The 20,479-nt window shown below is 44.0% G+C and overlaps 1 protein-coding gene across 3 annotated transcripts in view; it reads left to right on the top strand.

Annotated features, from left to right (window-relative positions):
• The first annotated feature begins 7,596 nt into the window (after positions 1 to 7,596).
• The window catches only part of slc12a8 (solute carrier family 12 member 8), a 120,901-nt gene continuing 108,018 nt past the window's right edge, over positions 7,597 to 20,479 (top strand). The window contains exons 1-2 of one of the 3 annotated variants that reach the window (XM_039755370.1): positions 7,597 to 7,909; positions 14,243 to 14,482. In XM_039755370.1, the coding sequence (XP_039611304.1) occupies positions 14,351 to 14,482 (132 nt within the window). In that variant the 5' untranslated portion in view covers positions 7,597 to 7,909; positions 14,243 to 14,350. Of the gene's footprint in view, positions 7,915 to 14,242; positions 14,483 to 20,479 lie in introns of all 3 variants that reach the window. The other 2 variants (XM_039755369.1, XM_039755368.1) reach the window with 2 other exon arrangements.

Here is a 20,479-nt window from a genome sequence, read left to right as displayed (position 1 = left end):
AAATGCACGCTCATTTGGGTTAAGATCAGGTGACTGACTTGGCCATTCAAGAATTTTCCACTTCTTTGCTTTAATAAACTCCTGGGTTGCTTTGGCTGTATGTTTTGGGTCATTGTCCATCTGTATCATGAAGCGCGCCCAATCAATTTGACGCATTTAGCTGGATTTGAGCAGACAGTATGTCTCTCAACACCTCAGAATTCATTCTGCTGCTTCTGTCCTGTGTCACATCATCAGTAAACATGAGTGTCCCTGTGCCACTGTCAGCCATGCACGCCCAAGCCATCACACTGCCTGCCTCCACCGTGTTTTACAGATGATGTGCTATGCTTTGGATAATGAGCTGTTCCACGCCTTCTCCATACTTTTTCTTGCCATCATTCTGGTAGAGGTTGATCTTGGTTTCATCTGTCCAAAGAATGTTTTTCCAGAACTGTGCTGGCTTTTTTAGATGTTCTTTAGCAAAGTCCAATCCAGCCTTTCTATTCTTGAGGCTTATACCTTGCAGTGCACCCTCTGGATTTCCTTTCATGCAGTCTTCTCTTTATGGTAGACTTGGATATCGATACGCCTACCAAGCCCTGAAGAGTGTTGTTCACTCGGTTGGTTGTTGTGAACGGGTTTCTCTTCACCATGGAAATGATTCTGCGATCATCCACCACTGTTGTCTTCCGTGGACGTCCAGGTCTGAGTTCACCAGTGCTTGCTTTCTTTCTCACGATGTACCAAACTGTAGATTTTGCCACTCGTAATATTGTAGCAATTTCTTGGATGGGTTTTTCTGTTTTCGCAGCTTAAGGATGGCTTCTGTCACCTGCATGGAGAGCTCCTTTGACCGCATGTTGTCTGTTCACACCAAAATCTTCAACATGCAAGCAGCACACCTCAAATCAACTCCAGACCTTTTATCTGCTTAACTGATAAGACATAACGACGGACTTGAACACACCTGCCATGAAATAGCCTTGGAGTCAATTGTCCAATTACTTTTGGACCCCTGAAAGGAAGGGATTGTGGTCAAAAAATACTTTAGTTGCCTCACATTTTTATGCAATCGTTTTGTTCAACTCACTGAATTAAAGCTGAAAGTCTGCACTTCAACTGCATATCTGAGTTGTTTCATTTAAAATTCATTGTGGTAATTAATGTACAGAACCAAAATGACAAAAAAAAGTTGTCTCTGTCCAAATATGTAAGGACCTCACTGTATACAGTGGATTCAGATTGTATTTAACCCCTTCACGATCCGCACACTTTGTTGTGTTGTAGATTTCATTTTAAACGGGTAAATGTGCTATTTGTTTTGCCTATCGATGTACATGTAATAACGCAGACTTCCGACCCTTTGCTTATTCCACTCCAAAAACGGTGGTCAGCTGCTTCCTTGTGACGTGTTTAGTAACTTGATTGGCGACCACCTGTGCCAACTTCAATTGATTTTAGAAAGGCTCACATGTATAGTCGCCTCGCAGGTCAGGACAAAAAAAAAAAAAACAATCCATGATCTTCAAAGCTGGGATTGGCTCCAGCAGACCCCCGTGACCCTGGAGTTAGGATATAGCGGGTTGGACAATGGACAAAGCAAACCTTAAAATATACTAATAATATTACATAAAATAATAATTTTACATTCACTGAGCACTAGAGAGATTCCGAAAGACTGGAAAATAGCAAATATTATCCCATTATACACTAACCTAAAGGATTATTAGGAACACCTGTTCAATTTCTCATTAATTCAATTATCTAATCAACCAATCACATGGCAGTTGCTTCAATGCATTTAGGGCTGTGGTCCTGGTCAAGATAATCTCCTGAACTCCAAACTGAATGTCAGAATGGCAAAGAAAGGTGATTTAAGCAATTTGGAGCGTGGCATGGTTGTTGGTGCCAGACGGGCCGGTCTGAGTATTTCACAGTCTGCTCAGTTACTGGGGTTTTCACGCACAACCATTTCTAGGGTTTACAAAGAATGGTGTGAAAAGGGAAAAAACATCCAGTATGCGGCAGTCCTGTGGGCGAAAATGCCTTGTTGATGCTAGAGGTCAGAGGAGAATGAATGGGCCGACTGATTCAAGCGGATAGAAGAGCAACTTTGACTGAAATAACCACTCATTACAACCGAGGTATGCAGCAAAGCATTTGTGAAGCCACAACACGCACAACCTTGAGGCGGATGGGCTACAACAGCAGAAGACCCCACCGGGTACCACTCATCTCCACTACAAATAGGAAAGAGAGGCTACAATTTGCACGAGCTCACCAAAATTGGACAGTTGAAGACTGGAAAAATGTCGCCTGGTCTGATGAGTCTCGATTTCTGTTGAGACATTCAAATGGTAGAGTCAGAATTTGGCGTAAACAGAATGAGAACATGGATCCATCATGCCTTGTTACCACTGTGCAGGCTGGTGGTGGTGGTGTAATGGTGTGGGGGATGTTTTCTTGGCACACTTTAGGCCCCTTAGTGCCAATTGGGCATCGATTAAATGCCACGGGCTACCTGAGCATTGTTTCTGACCATGTCCATCCCTTCATGACCACCATGTACCCATCCTCTGATGGCTACTTCTCAGCAGGATAATGCACCATGTCACAAAGCTCGAATCATTTCAAATTGGTTTCTTGAACATGACAATGAGTTCACTGTACTAAAATGGCCCCCACAGTCACCAGATCTCAACCCAATAGAGCATCTTTGGGATGTGGTGGAACGGGAGCTTCGTGCCCTGGATGTGCATCCCATAAATCTCCATCAACTGCAAGATACTATCCTATCAATATAGGCCAACATTTCTAAAGAATGCTTTCAGCACCTTGTTGAATCAACGCCACGTAGAATTAAGGCAGTTCTGAAGGCGAAAGGGGGTCAAACACCGTATTAGTGTGGTGGTCCTAATAATCCTTTAGGTGAGTGTATATAAAGGGTGACAGGGCAGATCCAAGCAACTATTGGCCAGTAAGCTTAACACGCATCACAGGAAAATTAATGGAAGGAATTATTAAGGATAAGATTGAGCAACACATGACAAGGACAGGAGTTATTCTGAACAGTCAGCGTGGGGTCAGAAGAGGGAGGTTGTGTTTTACTAACATGTTGGAATTCTATGAGGAGGCAACAAAAGCATACGATCAAAGTGGAGCTTATGATATTATTTATCTGGACTTTCAGAAAGCATTTGATGAGGTGCCACATGAGAGGTTGGGCATCAAATTAAAAGAAGTGGGAGTTCAGGGTGATGTTTGTAGATGGGTGCAGAATTGGCTCAGACACAGGAAGCAGAGGGTGATGGTGTGAGGAACCTCATCAGAACTGGCCGATGTTAAGAGTGGTGACCAGCAGGGGGCAGTGCTGGGGCCGCTTCTATTTTTAATACATATAAATGATTTAGATAGGAATATAAGTAACAAGCTGGTTAAGTTAAGCAGATGATACCAAGATAGGTGGATTAGCAGATAATTTGGAATCCGTTATATCATTACAGAAGGACTTGGATAGCAGACAGAATTGGGCAGATTTGTGGCAGATGAAATTTAATGTCAGTAAATGTAAAGAATTACACATAGGAAGTAAAAGTATTAGGTTTGAATACACAATGGGTGGTCGGAAAATCGAGAGTCCACCTTATGAGAAGGATTTAGGAGTCATAGTGGACTCTAAGCTATCAACGTCCCGACAGTGTTCAGAAGCCATTAAGAAGGCTTACAGAATGTCAGGTTATATAGCGCCTTGATGTGTGGAGTACAAGTCACAGGAGGTTTTGCTCAACCTTTATAACACACTGGTGAGACCTCATCTGGAGTACTGGGTGCAGTTTGGTCTCCAGGCTACAAAAAGGACATAACAGCACTGGAAAAGGTCCAAGGAAGAGCGACTAGTCTGATTCCAGGTCTACAGGGGTTGAATTATGAGGAAAGATTAAAAGAGCTGAGCCTTTACAGTTTAAGAAAAAGAAGATTAAGAGGAGACCTGACTGAAGTGTTTAAAATTATGAATGGAATTAGTCCAGTGGATCGAGACGGTGACTTTGAAATGAGTTCATCAAGAACACGGGGACACAGTTGGAAATGTCTTAAGGGTAAATTTCACACAAACATGAGGAAGTTTTTCTTTACACAAACAATGATAAACACTTGGAATAAGCGACCAAGATGTGTGGTAGACAGTAAGACTTTAGGGACTTTCAAAACTCGACTTGATGTTTTTTTGGAAGAAATAAGTAGAGAGGACTGGCGAGCTTTGTTGGGCTGAATGGCCTGTTCTCGTCTAGATTGTTCTAATGTTCTCATATGCGTGAGTGAAATGCAGTCAAAATTAGATGGTAATAAAAATATCATCTTTGGTAGATACAAACAGTAGATGGCGTGTTGGAACAAGAAATGGGGACCCTGCTATCACTGTGACGGCCTTTTCAAAGTGACAAGACTCGCGATGGCGATCTGGACAAAAATGTTCCATCAATAAAGTGTTCATAAGGATGCAATATTTGATTTACATCTGCTCAGAAATATTTTTTATGTTTAGAAAAGTAAGTAATAAAGGTGAAATAAATCTAAGAAATTTTTGTGGGTTATCTGCTGTGGGGTTAAGCCACAGTGAGGCTAAGCTTAAAAAATATTGTAACAGTCGCAAGGTAGACACCTTCCTCTTGAAGGCGCCATTTCATGACGGGACTCACTTGTGCACAGCTGACTTGGAGCGCATTAACATTTACACACACTTAACCGGGATGAGGCGTGTAACCAGGTTAGAGCAGAAAACTCGTTGGCATTGTGCAAGTGCGCTTCATTAGCCTCATTTATACAACTTTGCGTGAATTTGAGTTGAAAATTATGCGCTCGCCCGAGGGCCGATCTATAATACGACTAATGAAGCTTAAGCTTCAGGGCCCCTAATCGCAGAGAGTCCCAAGAACTGATTTTAGTCTGCATTGCTCTGGGCTAAGGGGACCATTAATCCCTTCAGGGTCACCCGGTGGCACGCATGGAACCAAACAGGGCTGTTCCATGGGACTACAGTTCCCAACATACCCTGTGGGTAATCATAGAGGTGCCGTAACCCAGGAATGCTGCCATCTAGTGTTTTGGGGGCGTAATTAATCTGGGTAAGTTGTCTTCCCCTATCCTTCCATTGTACTGGCCTCCCAGCCGGGTAAGGATCTTTGTTCAATCCTGGCCAGGATGCCAGACCCTCTACGCCATCCACTACAATATGCAAATGTTCTTCTGGGGCCTCATTTATAAAACTTTGTATGGATCCGAGTGCATTAAACGCCAATCTACTATGCAACTAATTAAGTTTAAACTTCAGGGCTCTTAATCCCAGAGAGTCCCAAGAACTGATTTTAGTCTGCATTGCTCTGGGCTAAGGGGACCATTAATCCTTTCATAAGTACCCATGGAACCAAACAGGGCTGTTCCATGGGACTACAGTTCCCAACATACCCTGTGGGTAATCATAGAGGTGCCGTAACCCAGGAATGCTGCCATCTAGTGTTTTGGTGGAGTAATTAACCTGAGTAAGTTGTCTTCCCCTATCCTTCCATTGCACTGGCCTCCCAGCCGGGTAAGGATCTTTGTTCAATCCTGGCCAGGATGCCAGACCCTCTACGCCGTCCACTACAATATGCAAATGTTCTTCTGGGGCCTCATTTATAAAACTTTGTATGGATCCGAGTGCATTAAACGCCAATCTACTATGCAACTAATTAAGTTTAAGCTTCAGGGCTCCTAATCCCAAAGGGGCCCTAGAAGTGACTTTAGTGCACGTTGCTCTGAGTTAAAGGGACCATTAATCCTTTCATAAGTACCCATGGAACCAAACAGGGCTGTTCCCGAGGGCCAATCTACTATACAACCAATGAAGCTTAAGCTTCAGGGCCCCTAATCCCAGAGAGTCCCAAGAACTGATTTTAGTCTGCATTGTTCTGGGCTAAGGGGACCATTAATCCCTTCAGGGTCACCCGGTGGCACGCATGGAACCAAACAGGGCTGTTCCATGGGACTACAGTTCCCAACATACCCTGTGGGTAATCATAGAGGTGCCGTAACCCAGGAATGCTGCCATCTAGTGTTTTGGTGGAGTAATTAACCTGAGTAAGTTGTCTTCCCCTATCCTTCCATTGTACTGGCCTACGAGCCGGGTAAGGATCCTTGTTCAATCCTGGCCAGGATGCCAGACCCTCTACGCCATCCACTACAATATGTAAATGTTCTTCTGGGGCCTCATTTATAAAACTTTGTATGGATCCGAGTGCATTAAACGCCAATCTACTATGCAACTAATTAAGTTTAAACTTCAGGGCCCCTAATCCCAGAGAGTCCCAAGAACTGATTTTAGTCTGCATTGCTCTGGGCTAAGGGGACCATTAATCCTTTCATAAGTACCCATGGAACCAAACAGGGCTGTTCCATGACACTACAGTTCCCAACATACCCTGTGGGTAATCGTAGTGGTACCGTAACCCAGGAATGCTGCCACCTAGTGTTTTGGGGGAGTAAGTTGTCTTTTTTTTGTTCTCTTTCTTCATCCTGTAAAGCGCTTTGAGCTACATCTTTTGTATGAAAATGTGCTACAGAAATAAATGTCATTGTTGTTGTCTTCCTCTGTCTTTCCATTGTACTGGCCTCCCAATAGGGTAAGAATCCTCATTCAATCCTGGCCACGATGCCAGTCCCTGCATGCCGCCCATTACGATGCGCAAGTTCACCACAGGAGCCTCATTTATCAAACTTTGCGTGGATTTGAACATGAAAATATGTGCTCGTCCAATGGGGCAGATCTACTATGAAACTAATTAAGCTTAAGCTTCAGATGGGCCCCAGAAGTGATTTTAGTCCACATTGCTTAAAAATTTTAGATGTCTACTTCATAGGATGGGGTTCTGATCCATCCATCATCCACGGGGGTCTGCTGGAGCCAATCCCAGTCAACACAGGGCACAAGGCAGGAAACAAAATCCGGGGTGGGTGCTTGCCCACCGCAGGGCACACACATTAGGGACAATTTAGGATCACCAATGCACCTAACCTGCATGTCTTTGAACTGTGGGATTAAACGGGAGCACCCGGAGGAAACCCACGCAGACACTGGGACAACATGCAAACTCCATGGGACCCGGGATGCGAACCCGGGTCTCCTAACTGCGAGGCAGCAGCGCTACACACTGCGCCACCCCAATAACAATATTAATAATAATAGAGTAATTAAGTAGATCAATTTTAATCAAACTCTGAGATATAGTGTTTAAATGTTGTAAAAATCCGTGGTGATCTGTAGTGGAACAACCCCATTGAGGATTACAGTGGTTACACAGCCTTTATTGCTGGATGCAAAGGAGCCCCCATAACAGTTCAAAGCTACAGGGCCCCAAATGACTGGGTGCCAATCCATCCCCAAGCCACAGGAACATCAACGACCACCGCTCCATTGATCACAGAGTTGACTGTCAATAATGAGGTGGGCGTCAAGGTGCTAAAACGGAACAAAGTGAAACTAACTCTGGAGTTTTTTCATTGGATGTCAACAATACCCTTGAAATGAAAACATGCCAGCCTGCTGCTTTCCAACTGTCCGGTAGTAAGAAAAAGGATGTTTGCCAAGCGGGCGGTAGTAGAGAGGCGTCTCCCGGATTTTTTTATTCCTTAATGATGTTTTAATCCTGGTGCCTTTTGGCTAAACTGGAAGGTTTTTTTTTGTTCTTGGTTGCTAGTACGCATGCGCGCGAAGGTAGGCGGAGAGAGGTGGATTCCGACAGGTGAGACGCACTGAGGTTTGCGAAACTGTGACACGCCGGCGATCATTTCAGTCAGCTGAGCTGCTCTCCGTGGATGGCGTGTGTCCGGCCGTGGAGTGGAAGTCCGCTCCTCATCAGCGCACCTCCACGGACACCTGGTGATGTTTAAAGCGGTAAGGTAAATTGGTCGTTTTTTATACCATTTATTTTTCTTGCGCGGTTTGAGTTGTCTCTTTTACGATTTCCTCCCGCAGGGTGCGGGTGCATTTAAGGGAGCGACACGTGGAGCTGCGGGCTTGACAAGAATGACAGCGGGCGACCCCAGCGGCTGACCATCGAGACTTTAACTATAGGCGCAGTTTAAAAGAGAGGAGGGCAGGCGCTGCGTTACTAAAATAAATCTCCAATAAAAGGTTGTTTTTTTTCCCCCTCTAAAATTTGTATGTCTCCTTCCAGTGGCAAAGCTAATTCAGTATGTTCGTCATCAATCCACAGCTCGCCGATCCTTAAAACGGAGAAACCTATTTTAAATTCATTTGGCTGACGCTTTTATTCAACATTTGGGATTCAATTGGTTACTTTTATTGCGTTTTTTCCCCCCAGTAGGAGTGCAGGTACGTGAAGTGACTTGCTCAGGGTCACACACATGATGTCAGTAACAGGATTAGAACCCGCAACCTCAGGGCTAGACATCCAAAGCCTAAACCACTACGGCACACTACCTGCCTACATCAATTACGGACTAATTTACTGTTTGAAATGTACCTTGAGAGGGGTCACGTACATTTGTAGAGTTTGTATTTGGTATTTTATTCTTTTTACATGCCAAACAGCCATTCCTGGCGACAAAACGATTCCTTCAAGTAGCTATTGAAATGACCGCAAAGTGGCACACGCCACATTGGACTGAAAATCCCTGTTGCTGGAATCCACATTGTGACCCTGCCGTGTCCAGCACATCCTCGGCCTTGAGCACCGAATGTAAACTCCAGCAGGCAAACACACCTGTACAAGGTGGCACCCCACCCCACCAGCTCGTCCTGTCCAGCCGGGTGCAAATAACTTTAAAGTCTTCGTGTGGAGTGAACTGCTGGTACTCCGCGCCGTGGAAGGTGCGCTGCCGTTCTGCGCCCCCGTGCTCTTTGCTTATATCCTCGTGGTTATCCTGGCTTAAACACCATGAAGTGTCACGAAGCAAACTGGAAGTCCAAACACGAGTGTAGATGAAGCTTCTTGTTTTCCTAATTCCACCCAACTGTCAAGTGTAATGAAGGGCCTTAACAGTCGAAAGTCTTTCTTCATTCCAGACGTCTGTCACTTATACAGTATAATGCCTTTAAAGCCATACGCCTCTCTCGTTTTCTGACTCTTAAATAGTGCCTTTCATTTTCTTTGTGTAGATAGAAAATACAAAAGTCTGTCTCTCTGTCTGTCGCGCCTTTCAATTTCATTTACCTATCCATGAGTATATTCCTTTCATGTTCTCTATTTCAAATGTAATGCCTTTTCATGTTCTCTATCTCAAATATATTTCTTTACATACCATCTGTTATATAGTGCCTTTCTCATCTATATATATATATATATCCTATAGTGCCTTACATATCATATCTCTGCCTCTTGATTAATGGCCTTCATATTGATCATGTTTCTTATGTTTTACTTTTTTATCTCATATATTGTCTTTCATATCTTGTGCCCATCTATCTGTTTCTTTATATAGTGCCTCTTATATCGTCTATCTCTTGTATAGTCTCTTTATTTCACCTGTCTTCCTCTTATATAGTGAAATTCATGTCTTCTGTCTAATATGTTACCTTTCATGTCATCTATTGATCCATTTATTTTTTATATCGTGCCTTTCATATCTATCTCTCACTCATATAGTGTCTTTCTCATCTATCTATCTATCTATCTATCGTGCCTTTTTTACTGATCAATTTATCCATCCATCCAATATCCAACCCGCTATATCCTAACTACAGGGTCATGGGGGTCAGCTGAAGCCAATCCCAGCCAACACAGGCTGATGGATTTATCTATCTATAAAATGTTTGTGACACGGCATCTGTTGGAATTACAAATGCAATGTATTTTATTACTACACATTTTTGTGTTGGGCCATAACAACCAGTCAGACAAATAGATGCACAAACTCACAGACCTTTTATTAAGGTGGATACATTGAAACCTTTACAGAGAGTTACTTTGGGATGTCTATCTATTATCCAACCCACTATATCCTAACTACAGGGTCACAGGGGTCTGCTGGAGCCAATCCCAACCAACACAGGGCGCAAGGCAGGAAACAAACCCCGGGCAGGGTGCCAGCCTACCGCCGGGCACACACACCAAGCACACACTAGGGACAATTTAGGATTGCCAATGCACCTAACCTGCATGTCTTTGGACTGTGGGAGGAAACCCACGCAGACACGGGGAGAACATGCAAACTCCACGCAGGGAGGACCTGTGAAGAGAACCCGGGTCATCCATCTATCTATCTATCTATCTATCTATCTATCTATCTATCTATCTATCTATCTATCTATCACCTTTCATATCATCTTTTGTTCTGTTTTTAATATAACGCCTTTCAATCATCTATCTCCTATGTATTATGTTTCATAATATCTATCTCATATATGACCTTTGATATCTTGTCTGTCTCTTTTATATAGCGCCTTTCGTATCCCCTCTCTTTCTGTCCTCATAGCCTGGCTGTTTCAAACTTCTTTCTGTCCACGGGATACAACGTGAGTTGGGAGTCGTTTAAAATCCCCATTTACTAGGCGCTGCCACATTCTGACCCAACCATGTCCAGCACGTCCTCGGTGGGCCGACTTTCTAGCGCCTTGACCACTGAATGTAAGGTAAACTCTAGCCAGCAATCCTATAAGCTGGCACCCTCATCCTGCCCACCCAGCACTGGCAGGCTGCCATCGCCTGAAAGCCTTGGCCTCGTTCTTATCAGCGATGGCGTGTGTAGGCATGAGAAGTGGCGCACGTGTTAGCAGGTGTGCTGCTTTGTCCTTCTGTTTCTGAGCAGACCTCCCTCACAGTCCTCCGGGGTCCACACAGCTCTCGCCCAGTTGTGCTGGCACCGTCAGCCTCATTACAAACGTTTTATGTTATTCCTGTGGCTGGTGATATCTCTGTGATCTCAGGACCTCCAAGTGAAGCCCTCCTCCAGTTTCTTTGTATTCCAGCATAGCTGAAACTGTCTATGTAACTGAATTCGTCGTCTTGCTCAGCCCGTGGTGCCTGCTGTTTTGTCCAGTATGTTGATGTCCTAATTTGTCTTCACTTTGCTCTCCAAGTACTCCATTAACAGGACAACCCAAGGAGAAGCATGAAGCGGCCACAGTGCATTCAATAAGGGCATTCATGTTGTCCCTTAGCACACAACACTCCGTACTCCATAATGACCAGGAGAAAGGAGGAGTTTAGGAATTTTCACAAATTTATTTAATATAAATAAGAGACACAAGTGTTTGGACCCTTTTCTCTGTACTTCGTTGAAGCCCCCGATTCCAGCCTGGAGTCTTCTTGACAAGCTTTCCATGCCTGAGTTTTTGTGATTTATTTTTATTTTTTTTCTCCATTCTCCTCTGGAGATCCTCTCTCTAACTCTGTCAGGTTGGATGGAGACCATCTGGGGTTGTTTTTTGGGGCAGCTGTTTTCAGGTCTCTCATTGGGGTCAAGTCTGTGATCTGGCCGGACCAGAGTTGTCCCTAAGCCATCCGTGTGTTGTTTTTGCTTTGTGCTTTGGGGGTCACAGCCCTGATGGAAGATGAAGATGAAGCTTCAGCATGGTTTGAGGTTCTGGAGCTTGGATTTTGGTGTTTTCGGCCGTTCTTCACAGCAGATTCTGTCAGATCGGATTGGAGACCATCGGTGGACAGCTACTTTCAGGTCTCACCAGAGACGTTTGATAGCAGTCAAGTCTGGGCTCTGGCCGGGCCACTCAAGGACGTCAACAAGGCTCTGCTTTGTTGTGTTGGAAGATGAACCTTCAGCTCGTCTCAGGAGGTTTTCATTACAAACATCTCTGCACTTTGCTCTGTTCAGCTTTCCCCCGGACCCCGACTAGTCTCCCAATTCGCAATACCACCGCATGATATGCTTGACAATACAAAATAGTACTAAAAGGGTGATAAGTGATGGTGGGTGTCCTCCAGACATGACGTTAATCTTGACTTCATCAGACCAGACAATCCTTGGTTCTCCCAGCTGATGAAATTCCTTTAGGTGTCTTCTTGGAAACTCCCAAGAAGGCTTTCATTTGTCTTTAAGTGAGTCGAATTGAAAATCCCCAATACTGGAATCCACATTCTGACCCTACCGTGTCCAGAACGTCCTCTGTGGGCCGACTCTCTACAGCCTTGAGCACTGAATGCAAACATACAAGCTGGCACCATCGCCCTGCCTGAAACTGATCTGACGTCACGGGGCTGTGGCTCTGCAAAGACGTCACGTTGAGAGAAACGGCTAATTGAAGGCAGCGTGGCCCTCTGGTGGTCAAGGTGCTGGCCAGGAAGCCATAAAGCTTTATGTTCAATCCCAACTGCTTACTCTGCTTACACTGTGTGACCCCCCGAAGCAAATGTTTTAACCAGCTAATGGCAGAAAACAATTTCCATATATACAGCTGAATCACCTGAAGGTTATGTTCGATACATACTGTATTAACCCCTAGTCAGAATCCGAATATCTTTATTGTCATTGTAACAAATACAACAAAATTAGGTGCAGTCCCTGCGGTGTCAAAATATAAATAAATATAATTGCAAAAGGATAGGAAAGTGATTATCCCTTTCTTTAACATCGGCAACCCCAGGCAATTAGGCAGAATGCCAGAATAGGAGAGAAAGTTACACATTTATTTGGGTATTTATAATTAATTTACCCAAAATTTAAGCAAACGAGATCCAGCAGATTCTGTCAGGTTGGATTGGAGACCATCGGTGGACAGCTACTTTCAGGTCTTTCCGGAGACGTTTGATTGTAGTCAAGTCTGGGCTCTGGCCAAGCCACTCAAGGACGTCATCATCAAGTTCTTCCATTAGAAACCTGAATGCCATGAGGACTGTTTGAGGTCATTTATGTCAGGTAGAATGCCTAGAGGGGTCTGGGTGGTCTCGTGGCCTTGGAACCCCTGCAGATTTTATTTTTTTCTCCAGCTGTCTGGAGTTTTCTTTTTTCTTTTCTTTTTTTCTGTCTTCCCTGGCCACCGGACCTTACTTTTATTCTGTTAATTAGTGTTCCCCTAATTTTAATTCTTATTTATTTTGTCTTTTTTCTCTTTCTTCATCATATAAAACCCTTTGAGCTCCATTATTTGTATGAAATAGTGCTATAGAAATAAATGTTGTTGTTGTCCCCAGTGTTGTCAATATGCCACTACTGTGTTGTCTTTGCTTTGTCCTTTTGGAGGGCGAACCTTCAGCCCAGCTGAGAAGGTTTTCATTACGAATATCTCTGCACTTTGTACTGTTCTCGGCCCTGGCATACATAGAGACCACCTCAAGTCCATCCATCCATCATCCAACCCGCTATATCCTAACTACAGGATCACGAGGGTCTGCTGGAGCCAATCCCAGCCAACACAGGGCACAAGACAGGAAACAAACCCCGGGCAGGGTGCCAGCCCAGCGCAGGGCGCACACACACACAGCACACACCAGGGACAATTTAGGATCACCAATACACTTAACCTGCATGTCTTTGGACTGTGGGAGGAAACCCACGCAGACACGGGGAGGACATGCAAACTCCACGCAGGGAGCACCAGTGAAGAGAACCCGGGTCTCCTAACATCTATCTATCATATAGTGCCTTTCACATCAATCTATCTATCTATCTATTTATTATATAGTGCCTTTCACATCTATCTATCTATTATAAAGTGCCTTTCACATCTATCTCTATCTATCTATCTATTATATAGTGCCTTTCACATCTATCTATCTATTATATAGTGCCTTTCACATCTATCTATTTTATAGTGCCTTTCACATCTATCTATCTATAATGTAGTGCATTTCACATCTATCTATTATATAGTGCATTTCACATCTATCTATCTATCTATTAGTGCATTTCACATCTATCTATCTATTATATAGTGCCTTTCATGTCTGTCTGTCTCCTAACTGTGAAGCAGCAGCGCTACCACCGTGCCGCCCACTACCTCAAGTCTTAAGACAAAATCAAACGATTAGGTTTTGTTAGGGTAAGTCATGGAATGGTTGGACTGAGTCGCTGGACTGTGTCAGGAGATGTGACTTGTAATGCTTGTGCACTGTGACCGCCATTGACTCTGCAACTGAAAGTCATTGAAAAGGTCATGTAATGTGTCCAGGCCTTTAGACATTTCTTGTATTAGTGTAAAACACTCTTAAAGTAAAGATGTTAAGTTCATACATCTCGTATGCTCTTTTTCCGTCTCAGTTAATATTTTTAATCGATTGATTGATGTATCTATGCTGTTCTTCTTCTCTAGGCATTACCCATCATATGGACCATGCTCCTTGAACATCATCTGGTTTGGATTCTTTCTACAAATTCCACCAGTTGACAGCGGAGGTTTTGCCTCTTTTTGAATTTGACCATGGAGGGGCACTCTGACCAACGTCCCACCAAGTCCAGGAAGTCGGCTGACGACAAAGTGACATTATTGGAGCTGAATACAAGAAGACAACCGGCTGGCCTTGTGCAGGAGCTTTTCCATGAGGATGTGCAGGTACTGTGTGGCTCTGCATTCAAGCAGATTAAATCTTCGAGAGATCACTGGGAAGATCACAGAGTACATGGCAGGTTGAGAATTCGGGTGTACTCACACTGGCAATCTGTTCTGTGCCCAAGCACATTTGTCTGCATCTGACCCCACAAAGTCTATTTTGTTTGACTAGTGTGATCGCTCCATGCCAGGCCAACCATACCGTGCCCTGGCCCGCTTGGAAGAGTAGCATTTGGGAACAGTGTGGTCGCTAGACCTGCCCGAGTATGGAAAACGGACATGACGTCAATGATGTGACAAGTCACATTTGAGTTAAAAACAAAAAAAAAACCAGATTGTCATTGTCACCTTACAGGTGGACGTGAATTGCAGTTGGCAAGAAAAGCTGCAAATTCCTCCCTTAACATCATTTGTCTCCATAAAAATCTTCTGTTACGTGCAGCACGATTAAGAGCAAAACGCCGCACTGCACACTCAATCAATCTGTTAGAGGGTGAGAATGTTGGACTCCAAAAAAAAAACACACAAAATAAGTAAAATCACTTTGACTTTCATGCTGTCACTCCGTTTTTGGATCTTGTTTTGGCTTTACATGAAGTCGCATGGTGATGACGAATGCATTCCCAGTGCACAGAACGTGAAGCGCAGTGTGAGTGCGGGCCAGCGTTTAACAATTCGTCCCGCACGCTGACACGAGACGATTGCTACCGCTAATCTGTCCTAGGAGACGGCAGATGATAAAAGGATAGGCCGATATCACACCCCAATAAATTTCCAGTATATCCTTTATTCTGCACGGTTCAGTCCCTTAATGTCGATGCATTTATAGCCCACAAAAAAACTAATCGTCAATATCGGTCATCACATAATGAATATCCACCCATTATCCAACCCGCTATATCCGGACTACAGGGTCATGGGGGGGTCTGCTGGAGCCGCAGGGCGCAAGGCAGGAAACAAGCCCTGGGCAGGGTGCCAGCCCAGCACTGGGCACACACTAGGGACAATTTAGGACCACCAATGCACCTAACCTGCATGTCTTTGGACTGTGGGAGGAAACCCACGCAGACAGGGGGAGAACATGCAGACTCCACACAGGGAGGATCTGGAAAGCGAACACCCAGGTCTCCTTACTGTGAGGCAGCAGCGCTACCCACTGCGCCACCGTGCCGCCCCATAATGAATATATTTACATAAAATAAAAAAAGAGTGCAATCCCTTACACTTGCACCCCCTTCTAAATAACCCTTAAATCGTAGCGCCACAAATATATACATATATATACACCAGTTCCCCTTCCAGAGATGGTAAATGGGTCCACAATTCTGCCCTGCTGATGCCGGCAGGCAAAATGAGGAGTTCTGACAATTGCGGACTCCTATCTTTGTCATAAAAGACATACAGTCAGTCTTGCGCGGTGATACAGTACAATAAGTCCTTTTGATATAGCTCACCCAAGTCCGTAGGAACTAGTGGAACGTTCAGTTCCCCCGATCAAAAGACTCGCTTCCACCTTCCGACAGGACTGTAGGAGCTCCTCGACTTCTTACATGGCCCGTGCAGTAGCTCATCTGTTTTTTATTCTCCGATTCTTTTTTTTTTTCCCCCTTCCTCTTTTTCTTTCTCTCTTTAAAACATTGCACTTTATGCAAATCACTCCCCGAAAGAAAAAAGTAAAACGGGAAGTTCCACCTCTGGGGCACCGCTGTCAATCTCCGGATGTAAGAACACCCACAACACCCGATCGACAGCAGAAAACGTATTCTATGTATGTGGCAGCGCTACAAGCGGGCAAGTAGAGTGGAGAGGGGGACGACAATTGCACTTGGACGCAGTACGGAACAAATGGGTCTAGTGTGAGTACACCCTAACGTTAATGAAGACACTAGGGTGATAATTGATGCATTTTATATGCATACTAGAAATACAAAATTGAAGGGTCCAGCCTCATTTGTTTACGGGTACCAGCAGGTCGCCACCACCACATGTGCTTGATGTGCAGTGGTTGATGCTGCAGCTGTTATTCGTCGTCGCCTTCTTCCCATCACGTAATCGGCTTCTACAATTTGCTTCACGTTCAGCAGATGTCGCCGCTCTTCTTTTTCTTTCTGCTATTTTACTTTCTCAATCAGTTTTCCTATATAATTTGTCGTAGGAAAGACGCAAACCCCAATAACGTGTCAGAAGTTTGCCGGTAGACCCATTTTTTTTTTTTTGCTTTACCAGAGTATATCATGTCATAAGTTTTTAGTTAAGACTAAGATCAAGGTTCTAACCCCAGTAGTTCACAAGTAATCGGGGACACAACCCTTTATCATTTTATACATGCTAGATTTTTTTCGTTATGGGTCTTGTAGGTTCTCGATCATTAATTTGCCGTTCATTTGTAATCTTAACTAGTATTGCTTGTCCTTTTCTTACAAGTAGCGTCATGTGATCAAGCTCGGTTACATTTCGGACATCGCAGGAAGTGATGTTATAAATATGCTGCCATTCACTGTAATTGCTATCCCTTGGTGGAGACTCTTTCCCTTCTGTGAAAAACCTCTGAAGGCCATGCCACATTAGTACCCTTCATTTATGTGATCTTTGCCTCTTGAAGCAGCTGTCTAGTCTGACACACCCGGTGACGCACTCCAGGTAGTCCGCGACTCTCAACAAAATCTTCTCTTTAGTTGTAGAGATGGCGTCTGTACTACACGAGAGCTGACAGCCAATGAATGCTCATTCGGATGTGAAATACAGAATGTAGCGAAGAGGAATGAGGACCACATATGTTTTGGACTTCACCAATACAAGACAGATGGGCTTCTCTCTTCTATTTAATGTACAGCACCAGCATGGAAGAAGGAGCCGAAATTGCAGCTGAACCTGGCGTACCCATTAACCAATATGAACAGTAGTGGGCATTCCAGCTCCCCAAACGCCCAACACAATCCAGCACGGGCACCGATTTAAAAGGCAAAAAGTCTTTTATTGCGGGCAAACTCTTCTTTTATAAGGATTTCCCACCACCACAGCCACAGGAACACTAAGCACAATGCTTTGTCTTCTCTCTCATTCTCTGTCTCTCACTGCCTCCTCTGCCCCATTTGCAAGCTTTGTCCTCCTTCCTCCCGACTCTGGCTCCCTGATATAAGGTGGGCAGTTCCTTTTTATTTTAACCAACCCAGAAGTGCTTAAGGAATAAGTGGAAACCCCATGACATAGGGGCTCCCTCTGGCGGCTCCAAATGGACCCAACAGGGCTTTCCCCCAGGACCACAATACCCGGCATGCCCTGCGGGCACCCATGTGGGAGTCTAAGGCTGGGCCTGATGCCATCTGGCATCATGGAGGAGGTAAAGCCCTTTGTAAGCTGTCCTTCCATCCTAAAGGCTTCCCAGCCGGGCAATGACGCCAACCGTCCTTCACACCATTTATATTAGCACCAGCTCCGTCAGACAGCACACTATTGGCTCTCTGAAAATGAAGCAAGCACTGCTGGGCTGGAAATGGCACACATAGTCACTAAATTTTTTTATGCCCAGAGACTGATTTTATCAGTCGTGTAAACTGAGATGGTCCGGTGATAGATCAGAATCTGCAGTCGACAAATCTGGCATATCCTAAGACTAGAGGTAGCATAATGTGACATTGGCTTTAGAGATACTTCGCTTCAGGTTCAGGCAGGACCTAGCGCTAGAAATGATGGCCTTCAATTTAGATTTAGCTTTTTTGGTTTTGACAGCACAGACTCTTTCCTTTTTGGTAGTGACCCCCTGCCTGCCGGTGACTACGATTTTATCTTTTTTATCTCTTGGTTTTTTTTTTGATTTGCGCCCACCAGAGATTATGATCCTTCTTGAAGGTTGTCAAGGTTTCTGCTTCAGCTCCATGGCGCAGTAGTTTGTTTCAGAGTCTCACAACTCTTTGTGCAAAGAAGTGCTTCTTGGCTTCAGTCTTGAATGCACTTCCTCTTAATCTCCACTAGGTGTCCTCGAGTACGTGATTCACTGTTAAGATGAAAGAATGTGGCAGGATCTTCTTTCTCACCGAAGTCCTGGTTTAGGTCCCCATGCAGTCTCCTCTATTCGAGACTAAAGAGGTTTGACTCTCCGAGTCTGTCACCGTAAGACGTGTCCTCGATCTCTGAGGTGTACTTGTTTCTTCTCCTCTGCGCAGCATCAGGTGCTGCTATGTCTTTCTTGTAACGTGGTGACCAGAACTGCAGACGGGACACCAGTTGTGGTCCTACTTCTTCATTATATAATTGCAGCATAACATCCTTTGGTTTAAATGCAACACGTTTTATGATGTAACATTTTATTTGCGTTTTAAATGGCTCTTGTACATGGCCTCGATCAGCACTGGTCCCCTGCCTAACATCTTTCTGACTTCTGGCCTGTTGCTGGATCTTCTTCATCAATGTCTTTGAGGATTTTAAAGTCCTGGTTTAGGTCCCCATGCAGTCTCCTCTATTCGAGACTAAACAGGTTTGACTCTCCGAGTCTGTCACCGTAAGACGTGTCCTCGATCTCTGAGGTGTGCTTGTTTCTTCTCCTCTGCGCAGCTTCAGGTGCTGCTATGTCTTTCTTGTAAATTGGTGACCAGAACTGCACACAGGACTCCAGATGTGCTCTCACTTCTGCATTATTAAAATTGTAGTATCGCATCCTTTGGTTTAAGTTCAACACTTTTTATGATGTAACATTTTATTTGCATTTTTAAATGGCTTCTGTACATGGCCTCGATCAGCACTGGTCCCCTGCCTAACATCATTCTGACTTCAGGCCTGTCAAATTTAATGATGTCCAGTAAATTCAGTTTGTCGCAAGTGGACTTCCAGTCCACGCATCTCAAAGAGAATTAAACCAAACGGGAGGCACCCGTGTGGCAGGACAAAGGGTCGGAATACTTTTAGAAACGAGCGATTTCAGGTTTCGATTTTTAATGCGTTTGCAGGCCTTCCTGAAAACATGTCGTCACTTTGTCATGATGAGTTATTGAGTGTAGATTAATAGCAAACGTGGCAAATGTGTTTGATTTAAAATGTAAATCTACAACACAAAGAGTGCAGGAAGTGAAGGGGTCTTTACTTGTTCATCTCGATTTTAAGATTTTCGTGTATTTTTAGTTTTTTTTTTTAAATTTAGCTTTTCTGGGTTTGTGTTATTTAAGCTTTTATTTCCTGGTGAACACATTAGTGGGTCCAACACTGAAGCTGCTGCAGGGTCTTAATCTTCTGTGCCATTTATCTCTGTCTCCAGGGCCGGATTAAGGTGGGTGCTATTGATGCTGCAGCAATAGGCCCAGATGAAAACAGTCGAGAATTTTCCGGAATCTGAACAGTTTTCCTTTGCTATATTAACCTCAAAATAATTCTTAGAATGATATTTGGAGTCCGACTTTCAGACGCCTAGACACAGCGTTACTTATTATACAGTCACTATTGTTCTTTGCGCTGTGACGTAACTATAATGTCGTTGTGTTTATTGTTAACCGAAGATTTCAAGTTAATGCTATCAATTTTACGTTAAACAGTTCACTTAGTAATTTAGCTGCGTTTTTTTGCAATATCTTGGGGATTCTTGCTACTTTATTATTGTTCGGTAAGTGCCACGTAGTAAATTTTTCACCTTGCAAGATATTTGTACAGTAAAAATCGATGGCTATTTAAATGGTTATCTGTAAAGGTAAAACTGAAAGTCAGCCTGCGGGCCCGGCTTGGATGTTTTAGAATTTTTAAAATCCTCGACAGGATTCTGGTCTATTATGAAATTTAAATCGTGGACAAATTTTTACCCTCAAGAGCCTGAACTTAGTCACTTTGACCCAATGTCTCTGCAAATTCATTTTTTCTTACTCTGTTTCGTAAGAGAATTGCGAAGTCTTGTGTGTTTCATTGTTAGGACGCCTAGACACAGCGTTACTAATTATACAGTTACTATTGTTCTTTGCGCTGTGACGTAACTATAACGTTCTCGTGTTTATTGTTAACCGAAGATTTCAAGTTAATGCT

This window comes from Polypterus senegalus, chromosome 6 (genome assembly GCF_016835505.1).
Source record: "Polypterus senegalus isolate Bchr_013 chromosome 6, ASM1683550v1, whole genome shotgun sequence".
Lineage (NCBI taxonomy): Eukaryota > Metazoa > Chordata > Cladistia > Polypteriformes > Polypteridae > Polypterus > Polypterus senegalus.
The sequence above is the reverse complement of the archived record's forward strand: the minus strand, read 5'-3'. Positions and strand labels throughout refer to the sequence as shown.